Source organism: Trichechus manatus, unplaced genomic scaffold (assembly GCF_000243295.1).
Source record: "Trichechus manatus latirostris isolate Lorelei unplaced genomic scaffold, TriManLat1.0 scaffold00223, whole genome shotgun sequence".
Taxonomy (NCBI): domain Eukaryota; kingdom Metazoa; phylum Chordata; class Mammalia; order Sirenia; family Trichechidae; genus Trichechus; species Trichechus manatus.
In genome coordinates this window covers 2,763,220-2,785,878 of record NW_004444159.1, presented here as the reverse complement: position 1 = coordinate 2,785,878, position 22,659 = coordinate 2,763,220, and the positions used below count along the sequence as shown (strand labels likewise).

Here is a 22,659-nt window from a genome sequence, read left to right as displayed (position 1 = left end):
CTCCACTTCCGTGTTTCAAATGAACCAAGTGTTGGTGTAGAAACTGAAAGGGAGTCACGGAGCCACTTGTGGCGATTCTGGCTCTCCGTGTCGGTTATGGCTGGCGCCCTGCCATGACCAGCAATAAATCCTCACTCTGTCCAGCACCCCCAGCAGAGAGAAGAGAAGGCAGCGAGGGGAGAGACCAGAGCTTGCTGGGAGCTGGCATTTGGAATCTGAGGCTAGCGGACAGAGTGTTCAGGGAGTGAGTGGATGGAAAGAGGACACCCCTTGTGTGAGGATGCTGCATGGTATTGGATATCTTGCTCAGTTATAAGAATAGAACAGAGTGACAGGTTGTAGCCTCTGTGAAAAAGTGAGATGGGAGGGAAGTCTAGGTCAGCGCTGCCCAATGGAAGTAGGATGTGAGCCACATGTGTCATTTTCAAAAGTAAAAAGAAACAGGTGACATTAATAATATTTTATTGACTCTACCAGTATACCCCCAAATGGAATATCAACATATCAATATAAAAATTACTAATGATATATTTTACATTCTTGTACTAAGTGTGAAATCCGGACTGTATAATTGCAGCACGTCTTAATTCAAACCAGTCACATTGTAAGTGCTCGCAACCACCTGGTGCTGGCCTAGGACAAGCCGGCCCGTGGCTGGGAGAGCACAGCTGTGAAGCAGCAGGTGCCTGGCCTCCTGTTGGAAGGACTTGCCTCGAGCTCACCCGGGGGTGCGTCAGAAGATGGCCTGGGGGTGTACCTCTGAGGTCTCCCTGTGTCTATATGGCTGCCGCTGAGGGTGACATTTCGCAAAAGTAAATAAAGTAAAAGTACATTTTGCAAAATTAAAGTCAATTTTGGTATAATTTTAGATGGCTTCTTGATTAAAGGAGATCAGGTAAATAAATAATTTTTAAAATTATTTCAGTCAAGATGTATTGAGTGCTTATTGTGTGTCAGGCACTTTACCAAACTTGAGAACAGCAGAACAGCGTTCAAGACAGGGCTCCCTCAGGGAGCTACAGGCTAGTCAGAAAACAAGTAAATGTGTGCTAATAAAACAGAGGGAAAGGGGTAAATTCAGGGCGAGAGGGCACCCCTTTGCCCTCTTGTCCAAGGAGAGAGAGCCTGCATCTGGTTGGGGTAAAGCTTCTCTTTGAGTGTGTTGCCTCAGACGGTGTGGTGCTTCCCTTGGCTTCCTCTGAATTGAGGCCTTCCTCAGATTCTTGATCTTGGTTATCTCTGAGGGAATTTAAAGTGATACCCTAAAGCTACCTCAGGAATTAGCATGTGAGGAACCCCACGGAGGCTCTGACAGGCACACAGGCCTGGTGGGGGGCATTGTCTCAGGAGGGGCTAAGAGCAGTTGCCTTGGTTGGAGGTGCCAGATGCCTTGACCTTCTCTTCAGGATTCTCCAGTGTTCCAAGGAATGTTCAGCGCCTTTCACTGCACCTTCTCCCCCACCTTACCCCCCCACACACCCATAACCTGCAGAGACCCTAGGACTGACGTGGTGTTGGTCCCACACGTGTTAAACGCAGTCCTAAAAATTGGCAAAATGTATAACACAGTATCCGCCAGCCTCTTGATTTGAGAGGCCCAGGGCTCAGGGTGGAGGAGGAGGTGTGGATCTTGGAGGCGCCCTCCACACTGCCCAAGGGCAAGGACAGGCCGGCCTGGGATCGGCACACACACCATGCGGCCCTCTGAGAAGCCAGCCCAGCTTTCTCCCTGTGTTTCAGTCTCTTATGGTTTGGTTGAACAGTCTGAGGAGGATGCTGGGACTCAATGTGCGGCCTGCGTGGATTCCCATTCCCGTGCTCTGGGGAGGGGAGGCGCCGCCCGCTGGGCAGCCTGGGAGCTGTCACAGTGCCCTCGCTGTTTCTCCCAGCAACTGGGAGAGATTAGTGCAGCTGTTTGATGTCAGTTCTCAGGCCTGAGATGGGTAAGGGAGAGGGCTGGGGGAGGGGAGGAATGTCTGAGCCCGGGTGGGGCTCCCTGCAGAAGAAGCTATTTGCACTCACTCCTCCTTGCCTCTGGAGACAGAGAAGGAAAAAGGAAGCATGAAATCCCTTTGAAAAGGAATGTCAGTCTCTCCATTAAAAAACTGTAAGGAGCAAGAAATTAAGTGTCTGGAGGAAGTGGCCGGGGTGTGCTACAGCCTTGTTAGCAAGGTATGGGCATGTCCTGAGGGCAGGCAGCCTCTGTCCTGTCCAGGCATTCAGAACAGGACGTGGGTGCTGTAAGGAGTGAGGGTATCTGCAAATAACTGTCCTCCCAACTTCTTGGCCTTGAGCCCATCACAGACTTGGCACCTGGTATCTGTGAGGCCTCAGGCGAGTTGAGGTTTCCTTATCCGCAAAGTAGATTTTAGGACTGTTGTGAGGATTAAGAAGTCCCTGGGTGGGCTCTTGGATAGTAACTGAAAGGTTGGCTTTGGAACCCACCCAGAGATGCCTCAGAAGAAAGGCCTGGTGATCTGCTTCCAAAAGGTCACAGCCACTGAAAACCGTATGGAACAGTTCTGGCTCTGACACATGTGGAGTCACCATGAGCTGGAGCTGACTTTTTTTTGGCTTGGTGAGGATTAAGGAAGATAATCCACAGATGGATACCACAGTCCTTGGACTATAATAAATACCAAAAGAACAGTTGCTTCCAATGCTATTGTTTAGAATATGTGCCTTTTTTTTTTTTTAATATTTAAAAGTTTCCAACATGTACAGTTCTGGTTTGTGCCACTTGGAGTGTCCCATTCCAGTGAAATTGAGGAGTCAAATTCCAGGATTTTCCCCAGGAACTACTGGCTCGACAGAAAACATGAAGACAATTTGTCCTTTACTCCTTATTGTTAGAGTCTAGTTTTGCTTTTATAAAGAGTAGGAAACTGAGTGGCTATTTAAATTTGGTGTGAGTCCTACCTACCGAATTTTGTGATCCAACTGCGTCGAAAGCCAAGTGTCTAGGCGCTTTAAGGGACCTGGCACCTTGAAATAAGTAGAACTGCACAATATTTTCCTTACATTGTTGGAGGAACCCGAGAGTCTAAAGAAACGAGTTTCCTGAAGTTTGAAATTTGCCAGTTTACCCAGCAGTCTTTCAAAAATCTCAGCGTCGTACACGTAATTTAACCCTGTCTGGATGATGGGGGTGGGGTCATGTCTCCTCCTTAAAGGCCAAGGTAGTAGACTCAGTAGAATTAGTACAAGTAAAAGAGGCCCGAGTAAGCACCTGAGTGGCTTACCTCTATCTGTTCTTAAGCCTTTTTGTTGACTTCAGGATTTTCATCTTGCTCTGGAGAGTTAAGGTCACCAGGTGAGTAAGATATTTATTACTGTAACAAGCACAGGGGGGGAGCTAATCCCCAAATTATTTAGCTGCTACATTTAAAAAAAAAAAAAAATCCACTTCTGCAGCCTCGTGTTCCATTCATTTTTGGACATGACTTGCTGATAAATCTGCCTTAGGCTTGACTCTAGTCTGGGCGGGGGGGGTGTACATGCTCCCCTCCTGTTTCAGGCTCCTCTTGAAGGTTCCAGCTAAGTGGTCACAGGTCCCTTGTTTCCAGGCTGATGCCTTGAATGGCAGTAGTTATTCCTGGTTAGTAATGGTTAGCCTTACTGTGAGGAGCCCTGGTGGCACAGTGGTTAAGTGTTCGGCTGCTAACCGAGAGGTCATGATTTGAACCCACCGGCTGCTCCATGGGAGGAAGATGTGGCAGTCTGCTTCCATAGAGATTACAGCCTTGGAAACCCTATGGGGCAGTTCTGCTCTGTCCTATAGGCTCACCTTGAGTCGGAATCAGCTCAACAGCACTGGATTTTTTTTTATTGGAGCCCTGCTGTGAGCCATCAAAACTGCCGGATCTACTTAAACCAAAGAGTAGAAGAACAAGCTAGTTGCTGTCAAGTGATTCATGGCAACACCACGTGTGTCGGAGTAGAGCTGTGCTCCGTAGGGTTTTCAGTGGCTGTGACCTTTCAGAAGTAGATTGCCAGGCCTTTCTTCCATCGCACCCCCTGGGTAGATTCCAAAAGGTTAGTAGCCAAGCACATAACCATTTGTGCCATCCAGGGACTCCCTGGCTCTACGTAGGGCTGGTTTCTTCACTCTTTCCCCACACAGAGTGGCCGTCCTAACCATTCATCACACCACATTTCTATCCTAGCCCAGAATTATTCCACTTTCTTTTTTAAAAATTTAACAAAAACAAAAGATGTAGTATAGTCTCACATGGCCAAGGGCATTTGTTGTCAAAAGAACAGACCTGGTGCCCTGACGAATTAGGTGTGCTGTGTTACATGTCAGTTTTCAATTCAATAACTTTTTTTTTTAACATTTCTTTTATTGTAAAGACTATTAGTAGATTTGAGTATGAAATAGAACATTATTCTGTTGCATTCGAGTCCTTTGAGAATTGTGAAGTACAATTGTTAGTTGCTGTCGAGTCGGCTCCGACTCATGGAGACCCTGTGCACAACAGAAGCAAACATTGCCTGGTCCTTCTCCGTCGTCATGATGCTCACATCCGTTGTTGTGACCACTGTGTATTTTGAGTGCCTTCCAACCTAGGGGGCTCATTTTCCAGCACTGTATTGGATGCTATCTGACTGTGACCCATAGGGTTTTCATTGGCCGATTTTTGGAAGTAGATCACCAGGCCTTTCTTCCTAGTCTGTCTTAGTCTGGAAGCTCTGCTGAAACCTGTCCACCATGAGTAACCCTACTGGTGTTTGAAATACTAGTGGTATAGCTTTTGCTATCGTAGCAACATGCAAGCCACTACAGTATGACAGACTGACGGACGGCTGATTAACTGGGGTCTTTGCTGACCTATGGGAGGTGGTTCCTTCTAGGCTGTGGGTCCCTAGGTGACTTCAGATCAGAATGTAGTTGGAGCTGGCTCTTGTGAGGGTCAGACTTTCTCTCTGACCATATTAGCATCATGCTCTTTTTAGCCCCGGAAAAGTCACAGCCGATACGCTGTGGGATTTTGTTTGGTTGATTTTAGTTTTGTTCGTTGGAGGAGAAGGGACAGGATTATAGAGTGTAGAGCCCGTGTTTACTGTGATGGTGCCTGCCTGCACCACTGGCACCTGCAGGCCACTTGTGTAAGCACATCTGGATGCTCTCTGAGGGTCTCAGTGCCTCCCCCAGCCCCCAGTATTGGCAGCCCCCGGTATTGGCAGCCCCCGGTATTGGCAGCCCCCAGTACTGCTGTCTGTTCTTTTATAACTGGTGGCCACCTTGAAACTCAGCTCACCTAACTCGCATGCTACTGTGAGGCTCCCCCCACCCCCTGCTTCTTGCGCTGCCGGGGACCCCCACCCCGCCCTCCTATCTTTGCTTCACACCTACCCAGCACCCCTTCAGTGGTATTACAAGTGGTGCTGAGAGAGGAGATAAAGTGCAGGCAGCTGCTTTCCCTTCTCTGCTGTTACTTCAGACCTCGACTCTATACCCAGACCCATCCACCCCCTAGTGACACGTGTTAGAGTCCCTGTACCCACTCATAGGATCCTTTACCATGGGCAGCCTATGGGAGGCAGGACCCCACAATTTGGGAGCAGGGATATAATATATGGATGGGAGTGATAAAATCTGTTCCTGGCATTCTAAATTTAAATTTCTTATTCTCTTATAAAAACATTTGTAAGACTTCGAATACCTGTGGGTGAAACAGGCTCTTTAGGACTGCCTTTGGGTACAGAAACACTGAGGAAATAGTTTGGAGTTGAAATAGCTGCGTGGAGTCCCTGGGTGGTGCAAGCGATTAATGTGCTCAGCTGCTGACGGAAAGGTTGGAGGTTGGAGTCTACCTGAGACACCTCAGAAGAAAGGTCTGGCGATCTGCCCCTGAAAAAATCAGCCATTGAAAACCCTATGAGCACAGTTCTACTCTGACACACATGGGGTCTCCATGAGTTGGAGTCAACTCAGTGGTGACTGGTTTGGTAGCCTTTTTGCACCCTAAGTTGGGGCCTTTTTGAGCCCTGAATTGGGGTTATGCTGAATGTCCATCCTTACTATCATCCCTGTGGCTGATGTAATCTCAGCTTTACTGAAACTGTCCTGCGGAGTTCTTTTCGTGGGATAAATTGTTTTCCTGAGAGTAATCTATTTCAGTAGAGAATGGGGCTCCATTAGTTGCCTAAAACCCTACGAACAGATACACTTCCGCCAAATCCATTTTCATTTGGCAAAGTTGCCCCCGCTTTCCAGCACACGGCCCTCTCTCTTGCCAGAAAGTCAAGAAGGGCGGCCGCGCAGGTTTGTAAAATTTCCCTTTGGCGCGTTGTCAGAATCACTTGCAAAGTGACAAAGACTTACAACCCCGCCTCTCCGGTGACTCTTGAGTATGGTTTTACCCTACCTAATTATTTTGCAGTCGTGCTCTTCGAAGTTTCTGGCCCCGTGGAGATGTCCCAAAAACCGTGGCATGAGTGGAGTCCTGTGCCTGTGCACTTAACAGTTTCCACCTTAATGAAGACTGACTTGCCCGGGGAGGTCTGTTAGAAGCGGGTGAGCGGGGCCTGCCTCAGGCTGTGCAGCCTCGTCCCCACAGTTACAATGACCCCATTGTCCTTGAAGAGCTGCTCTGAAACAAGGTTGCAGCCTTGTTGAACTGGAGTGCCTCTGGCTGATAAAGGCCTATCCACATGTTTGTGGGTGGTGGCTTTGCACACTGGTCCTATTTAAGTCTATCAGGTGCTGAGTGTGAGAGGGAGGGGAGGCAGTGTTTGTCGGCTGGCATTTCTCTCCTTCCGCTTCACCAGCCTCAAGTGTGCGTCTGGTTTCAAAGTAGATTTTTCTTCTTTGCCACTTTTGAGCGGATTGTTCGTGGGACAACCACCACCACCGTCAGGTGCCGTCAAGTCAGTGCTAACGCATGGCAACCCTGTGTGTGTCAGTGTGCTCCGTGGGCCTTTCAGTGGCTGTGACTTTTTGGAAGTAGATTGCCAGGCCTTCCTTCTGAGGCACCTCTGGGTGGACTCAGACTGCCAGCCTTTCGGTTAGCACCTGAGCACATTAACCATTTGTACCACCCAGGGAGTCCTGTGGGATGACATTCTCTATCTGTCCAGAAGTGAGATAGGAACACCCTATCTTTAAGAAAAAGATCTCTTTAAAGTGTCAGAAAGTAAAGGTGTAACTTTTGGGACTAAGGTGTGCCTGACCCAAGCCATGATATTTTCAGTCGCCTCATATGCATACAAAAGCTGAACAATGAATAAGGAAGACCAAAGAAGAATTGATGCCTTTGAATTATGATGTTGGCAAAGAATATTGACTACACCATGGACGGCCAGAAGTAACAAATCTGTCTTGGAAGAAGTACAGCCAGAATGCTCCTTAGAAGCCACTATGGCGAGACTTTGTCTCACATACTTTGAACATGTTACCAGGAGGGACATCATGCTTGGTAAAGTCAGAGGGTCAATGAAGAAGAGAAAGGCCCTCAATGAGATGGATTGACACAGTGGCTGCAACAGTGGGCTCAGACACAGCAGCGATTGTGTGGATGGCACGGGACCAGGCCGTGTTTCATTCTGTTGTACTTAGGGTCTCTATGAGTTGGAACTGACTCAACGGCACCTAACAGCACCCATTGAGAAGGGTGGGTCTAGAGTTTTCTTAGACGTGATTAGAAGGTTCTGGAGCTTGGGTGCAGGCGGTGGTTTTTTGCACTTCTTTTCATAAGCTGTGGCTCTTGGAGGGATGGGCAGGTGATGGGGAAGTAGGTGTATAGGAACGGGGGTGCCCAGGAAGGACCCGCATTTCTCTCTTAAGTCTTAAGAGTCAACAGAGAAGTAGTGAAGATGATTGTTTTTGTTCCGGAGTTATAGATTGAAGTTAGGTGAAAAGAGAGAACACGTTCTTTTTAAATTAAAATTCAGTTTTTCCTATATTTTCATGTACTTGATAAAATCGCCAGGAAATAGTTTCTTCCTGATATATATATATGTATATATATATATATGTGTGTGTGTGTGTATGTATGCATTTTTTTTTGCCCCCAGCAAGATAAAATGGTTACGGTTGGAATAGCACCTTGCGGTTTTCAAAGTATTTTGCTATCTGTTATTCACAGTGACTCCTAAGATCTTCACAAGACCTTTTCTAAGAAAATGGGCTTAGAGTAGGACGAGGCAGAGGATACCAAGATGCATAAAGTGTGGGCAGTTTCTTTTCTCTTGGGGGAAATCTCACAGGCTTGTAGCTTAAGATGTTTCCAGATTCTAGAGTCTCTCACTTAATCCTTACTGGAATCTGCTTTCCAAATTGCCTAATTGTAAGAGTCACCTGGTGTGCTTGTTTATGTACAGGTTCCCATCCTCTACTTTCTCTGATTTTAGTAGGTTCTGGGGTGGGACCCAGGAATCTGCCTTTCTGTCAAGGGCACTAAACCCAAACCTGTTGGCGTTGAGTCAATTCCAACTGATAGCAATGCCATAGGACAGAGTAGAACCGCCCCATAGGGTTTCCAAGGAGCGGCTGGTGGATTTGACCTATTTACCTTTGGTTAGCAGCCGAGCTCTTAACCACTGCTCCACCAGGGCTCCCTGCTTCCCTAGAGGATCCTTATCTCTGGCATATTAGGGAAGCAGTAACCAATGAGGTGGGGTTGTGGTCCTTTCACAGAACAGGCCACAGAAACGCTGATGAAAACCTGAATCTGAACATCCCCCCACTCCCCGTGTCTGTGCTCCCAGAGCCCACCCACACCCCTCCCACTGCTCCGGAGCTGCCTTCTCCCATGGACATGGAACTGGTGGTCAGGTCCCGATAATTCTCTCCTGCAGGAGATGCTGTTCCTGGGTAGTACAGACAGTTAACACAACTTGACTGCTATCTGAAAGGTTAGAGGTTCAGGTCCACCCAGAGACACTTTGGTAGAAAGGCTTGCTGATCTACTTCTGAAAAATCAGCCATTGAAAACCCTGTGGAGCACAATTCTACTCTGACACACATGTGGTCGCACGAGTCGGATGGCCTGTGGGAAACTCTGTTCTAGGTGCCAGAAGCAGAGGGGTTTGAAGGTGAATAAGAGAATGGAAGGGAAGATAGACGCAAAGCCATCAGGGATGGAAATTCAGTGCTATTAAAAACGCATTGCTACAATAAAACCAAAAAACCCAAACCCACTGCCGTCGAGTCGATTCCCTACTCATAGCAACCCTGTAAGGACAGAGTAGAGCTGCCTCATAGGGTTTCCAAGGCTGTAAATCTTTATGGAAGTAGACTGCCACAGTTTCTCCCACAGAGTGGCTGGTAGGTTGAAACTGCTGACCTTTTGGTTAGCAGCTGAGTGCTTTAACCACTGCGCCACCAGGGCTCTTCTGCTACAGTAAAGGTCCAGTGAACTCTAATTCTGCCGCATTAAGAGGCACTTTCTGTTCCCTTTATGACACCTGTGTGGTGGTGCCCTCACACTGAGTATGCCTGGCTATGCACCGATAACAGTGGTCTCAGGTGTAGGGGAGGCATTCAGGAAGCTCTCTGAAGCACAGGGAAAGAATAAGAGAGCTTTAGTATCGCCCTTTAAAATTTTCTGTTCATATATTTTATAATGTATCTAGCATATTATATCTACATTTAAATGTATGTGTGGATACATATACTCACATATATACATAAACACATTTAAAAATAAACGCCTGTTGCCATTGAGTCAATTCTGACTCATGGAGACCCTGTGCATTACAGAGTAGAACTGCTCCATAGGGCTTTCTAGGCTGTGATCTTTACAGAAGCAAATAGCCAGGACGTTTTCTGCGGTGCTTCTGGATGGGTTCAAACTGCCAACCTTTAGATTAGCAGACAAGTGCTTACTGTACCACCGAGGAACCCTGAATACCTACACATACAAACGTGTGCGCATACACATGCATGTATACATGCATGCACACCTTTAAACAGAAATGCATGCATGCATATACACACATGCATAGCTATATACATATATATATGTACATAGTTACATATACACACATTTCTCTGTTAATAAACAACAAATCTGTATTGGATAAATGCTCAGAATTTTTTTACTGATAAGGGGTTGCCGACTTCAAAAAGTTGGAGACCGTTTCTCGGGCCCTCCTGCTCCCCTCTGCTGGTGACTCTTGTGCTTACCAAGAGTCAGTATTTTGTCTTCCCAAGTCTGTGTGTGTTAGCAATACTAACCAACATTTGCAATAATGTAATTAGATTGTATATAAGCCAATGAAATGTAAGTTCTTGCTCCACTGTAACTAGAAATCAGAGATATAATGCATTATGAGTATGATTTATGCAGAAAAGACCACGCGGAACTTCGGTCGGTGGAACCCAACTCAAAGAAAAGTCCTCGGCTCTGCATGAAAAGATTGGCAAGTGAATGTATATATTCTAAGCTAGATAACTTATTTCAGGTGTTTATGAATTATTATTTTATGAGCCCTACCTTTAACTGACTTTGATTAACTGACCAGTTCCCAGCCTGTCTGCAAAGCGTACGCCCAGCTGTCTGCACAGGGGGAAAGGTATGCCAGGGCCACGTGCTCAACACAGTCGCATTGCTTCTGTGTGTGTGTGTGTGTGTGTGTGTGTGTGTGTAAGAATGGAACTTTATCCGGTACATTGTAGACACTTGGGTTTGGTTGGGTGAAAAGGGACTCATCAATGACGTCCTTCCACTTATTCCCTTGATATTCTGTTAGGAGGTCCAGCTTTGTCTGTGTGAGTTTATACTCACGTACGTGGAGTGGTATTGTTGGGTGGTGAAATGACTACCCAAAATGTCTTCTCCCTGTCTTTGTCTCTTAGTAGCATTAAAAGCCCAGGTCTATAATACTTCAGAACATTTCTAATCCACAACCGATCATGGTGATGGCGCAGGACCCGGTAACATTCCTTCTGTTGTGCGTGGGGTTGCCATGATCGAAGTCGGCTCAACGGTAACGATGAAATACTTCAGAGGATCCATGTGTCCACTGACTTTTTTTTTGTTTTTAAATAATGTTTTGAGTTTTTGGTGAAAGTTTACACAGCAAGTTAGGTTCACATTTGACAGTTTCCACACAAACTGTTCAGTGATATTAGTTACATTTATCACAATGTGTCAACATTCTCTTTAATTGTGTTCTTTTTCTTCCATTTCTAGTACTCTAGTTTCCCTGCCCCCTTACCTTCTCATCTTTGCTTTTGAATAATTGTTGACCTTTTGGTCTCATACTCATGGTTTTTAAGTAGGACACCGATCTTACAGGTAATATCCTTTATTTTGTGTGCCACTCTGCTGTTTCGCTAAAAGGTGATCTCGGGAGATAGGCTCAGTTCTAGGTTTAAAGAGTGTCTCAGGGTGATAGTCTCAGGGAGCCTCTGTTCTCTACTGTTCCAGTTTGTCTGTTTTTGGTTTTTTTTTTAAAGAAGAATTTGAGTTCAGTTGCATAGTTTCTTGCTAAGCTGCTGGCTCCCTGGGTCGCTAGAGGGACATAAGCTTAGGTGTCTGTTGCAGTGTCCCAGCATCCAGGACAGCACTCACACTAGTGAAAATTAATGTAAAGCACTCTACAGATATTCGCACAGAGCGTATACCAAAAACACCAAACCCACTGCAGTCAAGTCGATTCTGGCTCGTAGCTACCCCCTAGGTTTTCCAAGGCTGTAAATCTCTACAGACTGCCACATCTTTCTCCCATGGAGCCACTGGTGATTTCGAACCGCCAGCCCTTCAGTTAGCAGTCAGTCGCTTGAACCACTGTGCTACCAGGGCTCCTTCCAGAGTGCATAGTAAATGCTAATTGTTATTTCAGGAAGAGTGAGTTAATGTCAGCTTCTGCTGGAAAATGCCTATAAGACCTTCTGGGTGACAGGTTTCTCATCACTTTACACACGTTTTCCCTCTTTCTCTTATTTCACTTTTCAGGGGAGGCACAGACCAGCTCCCCTCTCCCCAGCTTCCTGATCGTCACCTCAGCTCATAGTTCTGACAGGACAGGGGTAGGATGGTCCCTCTGATGATGTGAGGATATCCAGGGACCAGGGCCAGGGAGAGGGAGGAAGTATCTGGACACAGGGCTGTGAGAACTTCCCGTACTTACGGTGTTTTGTTGTTGTTGTGAGCTGCTGTCCAGTCAGCCCCAACTCATGGCAACTGATGGACAACAGGAAAGAACACTGCCAGGTCCTACACCATCCCCATGATGGGTCGCAGATCAGACCGTTGGGATCCATAGGGTTTTCATTGGCTGATTTTCAGAAGTAGATCACCAGACTTTTACTCCTAGTCTTAGTCTGGAAACTCCACTAAAACCTGTTTAGCATCATAGCAACATGCAACCTTTCGCTGACAGACGGGTGGTGACTGCACATGAGGTGCATTGGCTGGGAATCGAACCCAGGCCCCCCACATAGAAGGCGAAAATTCTACCACTGAACCACCTCTGCCGTCCTTGAGGTGCTCTGGATTATTTGATCACCCCTTACCTGAAGCTTTTATCATAGTCGGTGAGCTAAGCAGAATTCCCTAAAAGGAGTTTTGTCCTTAGAATGGCTTGTGGGAACTGGTATTCTAAATTTAATTGGATGATGACAGGAATTTTGATGGGGAGATGGTAACAATGGAGATAGACGGGTTGATACACAGCAGGACAGTGCTGTGCTGTGTCCTGCCCTGGCAAGATAAGGAAAGCCGTGGTGAGCGTTCTGGGCACCTGTTGCTTTCAGCGCTTAATGAAAACGAGCTCAGTGACTTCATGGGTGTGATGTCTTTATCTCTCGATTTCCAGAGATTTCCAAAGCAAAAAAGTTTCCATTAAGGTTTATGCAGCACAAACTTAGGCAGATGGCTTTGGCCCTCTGTGCCTGAGGTGGTATATCTGTGAAAGAGTAGGATTAGTACCTACGGTAGAGGGTTCTATGAGGGTCAGAGGCGTCTGTTTGTACACGTAAATATTAAGAGTGATGTTCAGCACACAGCAAGCTCTCAGTAACTGGTTCATGAGTCCAGGTAGATCCAGTAGAACTTTCTGAGATGACAAGAATATTGTATATCTACACTGCCTGGCACACTGTTGAGCCCTTGAAACTAGGCTAGTGTGACTGAGGAATTTTAATTCGTTTAAATTTAAATAGTTAGTTGTGGCTAATGGCTACTCCGCTCAGTGCAAGTCTAGGGCTATCATAGTTATATCGTTTTTAATAGGGTTCTCAGAGCCCCTGGGGGGTGCAAACGGTTAATACACTTGGCTGCCAACAAAAAGGTTGGCAGTTTGAGTCCACCCAGTGGCTCCTTGGAAGAAAGCTCTGGTAATCTGTTTCCCAAAAATCAGCCATTGAAAACCCTGTGGAGCACGGTTCTACTCTGACACACATGGGGTTGACTCAACAGCACCTGGTTTAATATGGTTCTCTGTAAAGACCTGGAAGAAGACCCTGGTATGACAGGTGGTGAAAATGTTATAAATGGTATGTGTTATGGGTCTGTGTGACAGCATTTCAGGAGTAGAAAAGGTAATACCTAAAGCAAAGCATAGTGATCTTTAAACGGACTGCTATTTGCAAGAATCTTTCAAGGAGGGGAGGCAGCCTCATGGCAGGAGTATGACCATGGAAGTCAATCAGACGTGGTCTCACTTGTCTTTGCATCTTACTGGTTATGTGACCTCGGTCATCTTGCTTAACAGTTTACGCCTCCGTGTTTTCATCTGTAAAGTGGGAGTAATGCTACTACCTGCTTGCCTGCCAGGACTGGTGTTTGGGCTGCAGAGTGCCTTATGGCTAGTCTGTGCTCGATAAACGGAAGTTCCTATGACTTTTCCGATAAGGATGGTAGTAATATCAGAATTCCATATATAAGCACTGTCACTCACTACTAATTCGGTTGGAGAATTTAATTATCATTTTACTCCCTTCTGATACTGGAGATGCTGACCTGCTTGCTATAAATGTTGGTCCATGTATGCCTTTTTGACTTTCAACTGTTTAAAATAATCAGGCTCCATTGAGCTGAGGGTGGGGGAGAACTGTGAAATGATCACTGTATGTTGTATAACTCGGGCAAGAACAAGATGGTCTGCAGCAGGGGCTCCAGCTTCTTTTCCCTTCACGTTGCACACACACTTTTGACGTTAAAGCCATGTTTACATGTTACACTTTCAGCAAAGATTTTATATCCAGAAGTCGGTAAGATACAATTTTTTTCTAAAAGGAAAGAAGTGAGTTTTTTGGTACTAACTATGAGCAGACTGACTTCTGTGTGTTTTATCATCTTTATTTTTCTCAGTTAAAATCAAGTGACAAAAATATAATGAAGCTCTGACTTAGATGCCACTTTCTATCTTGTCTCTCTCCTCTCCTAGATGTGACATTTGCTGTGTCACCTTTCGAACACATCGGGGATTGCTACGCCACAATGCACTTGTCCACAAACAACTGCCGAGAGACGCAATGGGAAGGCCATTCATACAGAACAACCCTTTAATTCCTGCTGGCTTCCACGACTTGGGATTCACTGACTTCTCCTGTAGGAAGTTTCCGCGAATTTCTCAGGTATTCTGAGCCCGCAGCAAGCTCCCCAGTCAACACCCTTGCATTGAACTTCCTCTCCCTGAGGGCTTCCTTTCTTTAAAACATCCATTCAGTTTTGTGTTTTCTCTTACAATTCAACTTGACCCTTCCAGCCTTTATTTGGTCATTGGGTTGAGAAGGTTGGGTGGTCTTTTATTTTGTGTTGAATCTGGTGTCAATGTTTGAGTCTGGATCACCAAAGCCTTATTGCACATCTTTGGGGAATTTGAATTTAAGCTGTGAATTGTTCACCACCATCACCCCAGCCCTATCTTAGCTTGAATTTGTAATTTTTAAATCTTGTCCTTAGTATCTGCATTCAGAAAAACGAACAACAAGAAAAAACCCACTACTGTCAAGTCAGTTCCAACTCATGACAGCCCCATGTGTTACAGAGTAGAGCTGCTCCATAGAGTTTTCTTGACTGTAATCTTTAGGGAAGCAGTTTGCCATACCTTTCTTCCATGACACTACTATGCGCTTTTGAACCACCAACCTTTTAGTTAGTAGCCAAGTGTGTAAACCATTTGCACCACCCAGAGACCTTAATATTTGCATTCCAAAAAAAAAAAACCAAACCCATTGCCACGGAGTCGATTCTGACTCCTGGCAACTCTAAAGGACAGAGTAGAACTGCTCCATAGGGTTTCCAGGGAGTACCTGGTAGATTTGAACTGCCAACCTTTTGGTTAGCAGCCGTAGCTCTTAACCACTATGCCATCTAGGTATTTCCAGCACTGTAGTTTCTATTAAAAATGACTCAGGTCATCACTGACCCAAACAAGAAGAGAGCTGTATTTGTTCTCTGCTTATAAAGCAACTGCTAAAGCTACTTTGAAGCTATTTTTTCCCCATTTAAAAAAAATTGAGATATAAGGTATCAATAGTAAATTCCCAGCACCTGGAAGGCTCCCAGGTGCCCCTTCCTAAGCAGTTCTCTCTCCATGACCACAAAGGTCACTGTCCTGATCTCTGTCACCATCAGTTAGTTTTGCAGGGTACTCATTTTTAAAAAAAGAATTAATCTACCTCCCTGGGATTATTACCTAACTGTGGTACAGTGCTTCCCTGGGGAGAGTCCCTGGGAATTGATGTTCTTCATCAAACAAATGTGATTTTTTTTAAATTGTAGTAAGCTTATATAGAACAAAACATTTACCAGTTCAACCTTTTTGAAGTGTAAAATTCGTTGACATTGATTACTTTCACCATGTGTTGCATCCATCACCGCTATCCGTTCCCACGTTTTTCCATCACCCTTAACAAAAACTCAGTGTCCCCAAAGCAGTAACTCCCCACTCCCCATCCTGCCTGCCCTGGTATCCACTAATAAACTTTGTTTTCTGTATACTTCCCTGTGCTAGGTATTCCGTGTAAGTGGGGTCATACAGTGTTTGTCCTTTTCTGGCTGACTTATTTCACTCAGCATAAGCAAATGTGATTTTTTAAAAGCTTTGTGGCTTTACTTACTCCATCCGGGGGTTAACCAGCAGGGGGTGGTCTACTTCTTAAATGTTATGAAGAGAGGTTGGATGCTGGGACAGTGGTGAGATACTGGGTTTCGTGATTTGTAATGCTCTCCTTTACCCTGGGGTGTGGTGCAGGCCTGGTGTGAAGCAAACCTGCGGCGATGTATCAGCGAGCAGCACCGCTTCGTCTGTGAGACCTGTGACAAGGCATTCCCCATGTCCTCCTCACTCGCCCTGCACCGGCAGACCCACATCGCCGGGGGCCTGGGGCAGGAAAAGCCACAGGCCAGCCCCCTGGCTGAGGACACAGTCAACCAGAAGGTCTTCCTGGCCTTGTTGGGCCTGCAGCACACCAAAGACGCGAAGCCCACCTGCACCGAGGAGCTGCCTCCAGACGACAACCAGGCCATCCAGCTCGAGACACTCAGGTGCCAGCTACCTCAGGAGCCCGCCTGCACCAGCCTGCTGAGTCTGTCCCCTTTCGAGGCCACCTCCCTGGGTGGCCCGCTCACTGTCCTCCCAGCCACCAAGGAGAGCATGAAGCATCTGTCCTTGCAGCCTTTCCAAAAGGGTTTCATCATCCAGCCCGACAGCAGTATTGTGGTCAAGCCCATCTCTAGCGAGTCAGCCATCGAGCTGGCCGACATCCAGCAGATCCTGAAGATGGCCTCCTCAGCGCCCCCCCAGATCAGTCTTCCACCCCTCTCCAAGGCCCCAGCCACCCCCATGCAGGCCATCTTCAAACACATGCCCCCACTGAAGCCAAAGCCCCTGGTCACACCGCGCACAGTGGTGGCCACCTCCACGCCCCCGCCCCTCGTCAGCGCCCAGCAGGCTTCCCCGGGCTGCATCAGTCCCAGCCTGCCTCCTCCACCGCTCAAGCTGCTCAAAGGCTCGGCGGAGGCCACCTCCAACGCCCACCTGCTGCAGTCCAAGTCCGGGGCCCAGCCCAACACCTCCACGCAGCTCTTCCTGCAGCCCCGGGCAGAGCTGCCGGGCCAGCCTGAGATGAAGACGCAGCTGGAGCAGGACAGCATCATCGAGGCGCTGCTGCCCCTGAGCATGGAGGCCAAGATCAACCAGGAGATCACAGAAGGCGACCTCAAGGCCCTCATGGCAGGGCCTGCCGGCAAGAAGACACCAGCAATGCGCAAGGTCCTCTATCCCTGCCGCTTCTGCAACCAGGTGTTTGCCTTCTCTGGGGTGCTGCGCGCCCACGTGCGCTCCCACCTGGGCATCTCGCCCTACCAGTGCAACATCTGCGACTACATCGCCGCCGACAAGGCCGCCCTCATCCGCCACCTGCGCACGCACAGCGGGGAACGGCCCTACATCTGCAAGATCTGCCACTATCCCTTCACCGTCAAGGCCAACTGCGAGCGGCACCTGCGCAAAAAGCACCTCAAGGCCACCCGCAAGGACATCGAGAAGAACATCGAGTACGTGACCAGCAGCGCCGCCGAGATGGTGGATGCCTTCTGCGCCCCAGATACGGTCTGCCGGCTCTGCGGCGAGGACCTGAAGCACTACCGGGCGCTGCGCATCCACATGCGGACCCACTGCGGCCGTGGCCTGAGCGGCTGCCAGAAGGGTCGCAAGCCATTCGAATGCAAGGAGTGCAGCTCGGCCTTCACGGCCAAGCGCAACTGCATCCACCACATCCTCAAGCAGCACCTGCACGTGCCAGAACACGAGATCGAGAGCTACGTCCTGGCTGCGGACAGCGGCGGGGGCCCTGCCGATGGGCCGGCCGCAGAGGCCGCCGGCATGGTGGAGGAGGGCGGCTGCGGCCCCTTTGCAGACCGCAAGCCCATCACAGCCTTCCTGGAGCCCCAGAACGGCTTCCTGCATGGGGGTCCCGCCCCAACGCCCCATGTCTCCGTCAAGCTGGAGCCCACCAGCGGCTTTGCGCTGGACTTCAACGAGCCCCTTGACTTCTCCCAGAAGGGCCTGGCCCTGGTCCACGTGAAACAGGAAAGCGCTGCGTCCTTCCTCAGCCCCTCCTCCCTGGTCCCCTATGACTGCTCCCTGGAGCCCATCGATCTCTCCATCCCCAAGAATCCCAGGAGAGGAGACAAGGACACAGCTGCTCCTGGTGAGGCCGAGAAGCCCGAGCAGGAGCCCCAAGACAGCGAGCAGCCCCCGGTCTGTCCACCCCCCGGCCCCACCCTGTCAGGGGTGTTTGGGCCCAGTGGGGGTCTGGACAAGCCTGCAGCCCCGGGGCTAGCCACCTCGACAGCATCCCCCCAGGAGCCCCACGCTCAGGCCCTGCAGGGCGCCGTGCAGCTTGCCGTCCCCATCTACCCCTCAGCCCTCGTGAACAGCTCCCCACTTGTGGGCAACCCCACCCTCGTGAGCACCTCAGCCCTCCTCAGTGGCTCAGCCCTGCTGCGGCCGCTGCGCCCGAAGCCACCCCTGCTCTTGCCAAAGCCCCCCGTGACTGAGGAGCTGCCCCCCCTGGCCTCCATCGCCCAGATCATCTCCTCTGTGTCCTCGGCCCCCACCCTGCTGAAGACCAAGGTGGCCGAGCCGGGGCCTGCCAGCACCAGCAGTGGCCCCGTAGTCCCCGAGACTGTGGGAGGCGCCGTGCCCAAAGCTGCCCCCGCCCCCACTGACACCACAAGCCCGCAAGAGTCCGGGGACCCGCCGCCGACGGCCGCCAGCCCTGAGGCCGCCTCTCCCACCGAGCAGGGGCCAGCTGGCACATCCAAGAGGAGGGGTCGGAAGAAAGGAGCGAGGAGTCGGCCCAGGGTCGGCGGCGGCGGCATGGACTTGGACTCCAGTGGGGAGTTCGCCAGCATCGAGAAGATGCTGGCCACCACCGACACCAACAAGTTCAGTCCGTTCCTGCAGAGCGCCGAGGATGACGTGCAGGAGGAGGCGGCTGCAGCCCCGGCTGACCCCCACGGGCCCAGTGATGAGGAGCAGGCCAGCCCCCCCGAGGACAAGGGGCTGAGGGCCAGGCGGAACTCCTACGCCAACTGCCTGCAGAAGATCAGCTGCCCCCACTGCCCCCGGGTTTTCCCGTGGGCCAGCTCCCTGCAGAGGCACATGCTCACGCACACTGGTAAGCGGCCGCTTCCCAGCAGGGCATCACGTGGTGGGGCGGGGGAGGCTTGGGGGGCTTTTCCCACAGCCCATCCCCATCTACTCTCTTCCCAGTCTCAGAAGCAGAGCGCTTACCTGGTGATGCTCTGATAGTCCCTGTGTACTCTTAGTGACCAGAGTGACCTTTTTCACCAGGTCATTTACCAGAATGCCCCCTTGTCCTGTGTCCGGGCCCTCCAAGGACAGCTGTCGTTGAAGTGAGGTGTCCAGGTGTGTTAGTGAAAGTGAGCATAGACTGGCCAGAATCTCTCGCTTCCGTTGGCCCATGCCCTCTCCTGAGCAGGGCTGAGCCCAGGCAGCAGCCAGAGAAGGGGACTTTATATTAAGGTGTTGGACATAGTGAACTCAGGACTAGGACAGGAGAGATTGCATTCTGGCATCCTCGGTGCAGCTCTTTGTTCTTGAACGTTCTGGGATGTTGTTTTGGCTGTTGTGTTTCTGTAAAGGGGATGCATGCATGGTGGTGCTGGTGGCTCCCATCCAGCTCACGAGGCAGCTGCACCTTCTTGCTCCTGGTGAAAACTGGGGACAAGTGGTGGGGCTTTCTTAAATTATATTTATGTAAAAATTGTCGGTTGCTCCAGAGAAACATCTAAAGATAAATAATATTCTAAGTAATGGGTTTAAATTGCCAGAGAGACATCCCACAAGTATTTTTTTGAAATTAGTTTATATAAATTGATTTTCACAGAGTAGTTTAAGATAAGGAATATGCTTTAAATATTTTCATAGCAGGTACTTCTAACATTCAAATGACCATACAAGTCAACTATATAAGTTGATTTTTAAAGAGAAGTTTAAAATAAAGAATATTCTCGGCATGATTTTAACCAGGTATTTCTAATATTCACATGACCGACCATACAACTCTCGTCTTAATTACAGTTTACTTAATGTTCACTCAGGGTTTATGTATCATTGAACTAAGGGTAAATTGGGTGAAATCCTTACCTTTTTGGAGTTTACAACCCAAATATTAATAGATAGAACCTAAAACAGAACCAAGAGTTATGTGGTACAGGATTGCCAGATAAAATACAGAATGGCCAGTTAAATTTGAATTTCAGATAAACAGCAGATGATTTTTAGTGTGAGTATTTTCCATACAATATTTGGGATATCAAAAACTGAACTTGTCATGGAGTTAATGCCAGCTATGGCGTCCCCCCCTGTGTTACAGAGTAGAACTACTCCTGGGGTTTTCTCGACTATAATCCTTACAGAAGCAGTTTAGGCCTTTCTTCCACAATTTGGGATATACCCTATACTAAGAAGTTATTCCTTGTTTATGTAAAGTTCAGATTTGAATGGGCATCCTGTACTTGTGCTTGCTGAGTCTGGCAACCCTAAGGTTTAGACAGTATGGTGAGGGGAGGGGAGGAGGGAGGAATGAGCGGTGCTCTGTACCAGGTGGAAACGCTTGATCTAGAGTGAATCACATCAGGAGGCTCTGAAGAAGCTGGAAGAAGGCTGTCTCTACTAGAGAGGTAGAGCAGCTTGAGGAAGGTTGTGGGCTGTCCTTGGGAGCAGAACATGTCAAAAGGAGACACGGGAAGGGAGAACCCCTGTTGAGTTGTGCGTAGGAGGGTTGGGGGGTCTTCTGAAGCTCCACTGGCCATAAGGATTGCCCTGTGGATGCCACTCCTCCTTGCTGGTGGGGTGGGGCCTGGAACCCAGGAATGGAGTGGTAGAGGCAGGATCGAGTCAGCAGTGCCAGTCAGTAGAGGGATCCTTTAACTGGAGCCAGAATTTCTAGATTCATAAAGCATAGGCTGCGTTTGCAGTCCATCATTCTCTTTCTGTTTGAAATCAGTTGAGCCTAAGAGAGTCAATAGTAGTTGTAATGAAGGAAGTGGTTCAGAAAGGAAGACAAGGTTTAAAGAGAAGATGCTCCACACAGCAGTTTCTTCTTCACTTTTGGGTGACATCTGTGTGTCCCAGCTGAGCATCTGTGGAGAAGTGAGTATTTCTGTTACCGCTTTTCAGAAGGCAGATGGTCTGGATCTAATTCTTAGTCTAGCTCTCGCCCTTCCTCACAGTTCTCCTCTCTCCCCCTGCCAAAACCAGCTTCTCAGCGTCCACCCTCCTTCAGTTCAGTCCTGGGCTGGGTAGATAGTGTGTGCAGGTTCTTTGGATGAGGGCATTTATTCTTGGACGTTCTCCTGGCCATCTCGCTAGGCCAAGGGGAGTGGCCAGTGTTTACTTTCAAGATCTTTGCCTGTGCTTTGCAGATGCCTGATGTAAGTTCCTACTTGAAAATCCAGCAGTTGTGATTGTCTGGCGTTTGAATGCCATAATGTCATAGTTGGTTTAAAATTTGGCGGGGTCAGAAACAGAGCAAGGAGGAGGGACGTTTGTTCAGGATGGCAGTGATACTGTGGGGTAGGGTGGGGTGGGATGGACGTAAGTATGGGGATACTTTACCACATCCCCCTTCATAGTCACTGGTGACCTAAGAGATGTGTTGGTTTGGGCCCAGCTCATGTTGTCCCTTCATAGATGATGTTCTACTGGGGACTGTGGGCCTTGAGTTGGGTGAGGGGAGCATTCAGGGTTGGTAGAGAAGCCTTTTAGAGCTAGTCTGTGAGGATGATGTTCCCGTTTTGCCAGGAGGAAGTTGAGGCTTGGAGAGGCTAAGCCACTTGCCCAAGTCATGTGAGGAATAAGAGGTAGAGCTAGAATTCAAAGGCAGAGCCGAGTTCCCTGTAGCCATGCGAGTCCACCCAGCAGCACCTAGGAAGACAGTTCTGGTGATCTACTTCCAAAAAATCAGCCACTGAAAACCCAGTGGAGCACAGTTCTACTCTGAAACACATGGGGTCACCATGAGTCGGTGTCAACTCGTTGCCAACTAGTATAAAGCACTTGGCGATTTGATTCTATGTTAAAATGTTTCCACTCATTGAGTGTTAGGGCTGGAAGGAACCCAGGAAATCATCTAATCCAGTCTGCTCTGTGCAGACCTACCATTTTCCTGGTGGAACACTCTGCTGTTAGAGAGTCTCAGAGCTGAGTATTCCTGCACTCTAATTCTCTGTGAGAGACGCTGCCTCCAGAAGCTTTGAAAGAAGACTTAAGGCATACGTTTAAACCAAATCCGTTGCCATTGAGTCAGTTCCAATTCATGGCAACCCTGTATGTTACAGAGTAGAACTACTCCATAGTGTTTTCTTGTCTGTAATCTTTATGGAAGCAAATAGCCAGGCGCCACTGTGCGTGTTTGAACCTCCAGTCTTGAGGTTAGTAGTGGAGCGCACACCGTGTGCGCCACCCAGGGACCATAGGCATACGTTTAAGAGGGCAGAAATTAAACATTGACTTGGAAACAACCCTGTCAACAAAGGTGTCGTACAGGGAAGAGGTGGTGTTTTTTAATTGTAGTATTAAAGTCTAATTGGGTTCTGGCCGGAAGCTTTGCTCAGTCTCCAGATTCAGATTGCACCGAAGTTTAAAGTCTGCATCTTGAGAGTCAGCCCTCTCCTTGGCCTCTCAGCAGTGCATGGAATCATTGTAACGTCTGTACTTAATCTCACA

General features: G+C 48.5%; 1 protein-coding gene and 1 non-coding gene across 2 annotated transcripts in view; one reads left to right on the top strand and one right to left on the bottom strand.

Annotated features, from left to right (window-relative positions):
• Positions 1–22,659, top strand: part of RREB1 (ras responsive element binding protein 1) — a 147,608-nt gene that overhangs the window by 108,915 nt on the left and 16,034 nt on the right. The window contains exons 9-10 of the mRNA XM_004388944.3: positions 14,341–14,530; positions 16,153–19,084. Coding sequence (XP_004389001.1) covers positions 14,341–14,530; positions 16,153–19,084 — 3,122 coding nt within the window. The remainder of the gene's footprint in view (positions 1–14,340; positions 14,531–16,152; positions 19,085–22,659) is intronic.
• Positions 12,357–12,427, bottom strand: TRNAR-UCU (transfer RNA arginine (anticodon UCU)). Its single transcript has one exon. It is a non-coding gene; the product is annotated as a tRNA-Arg (tRNA).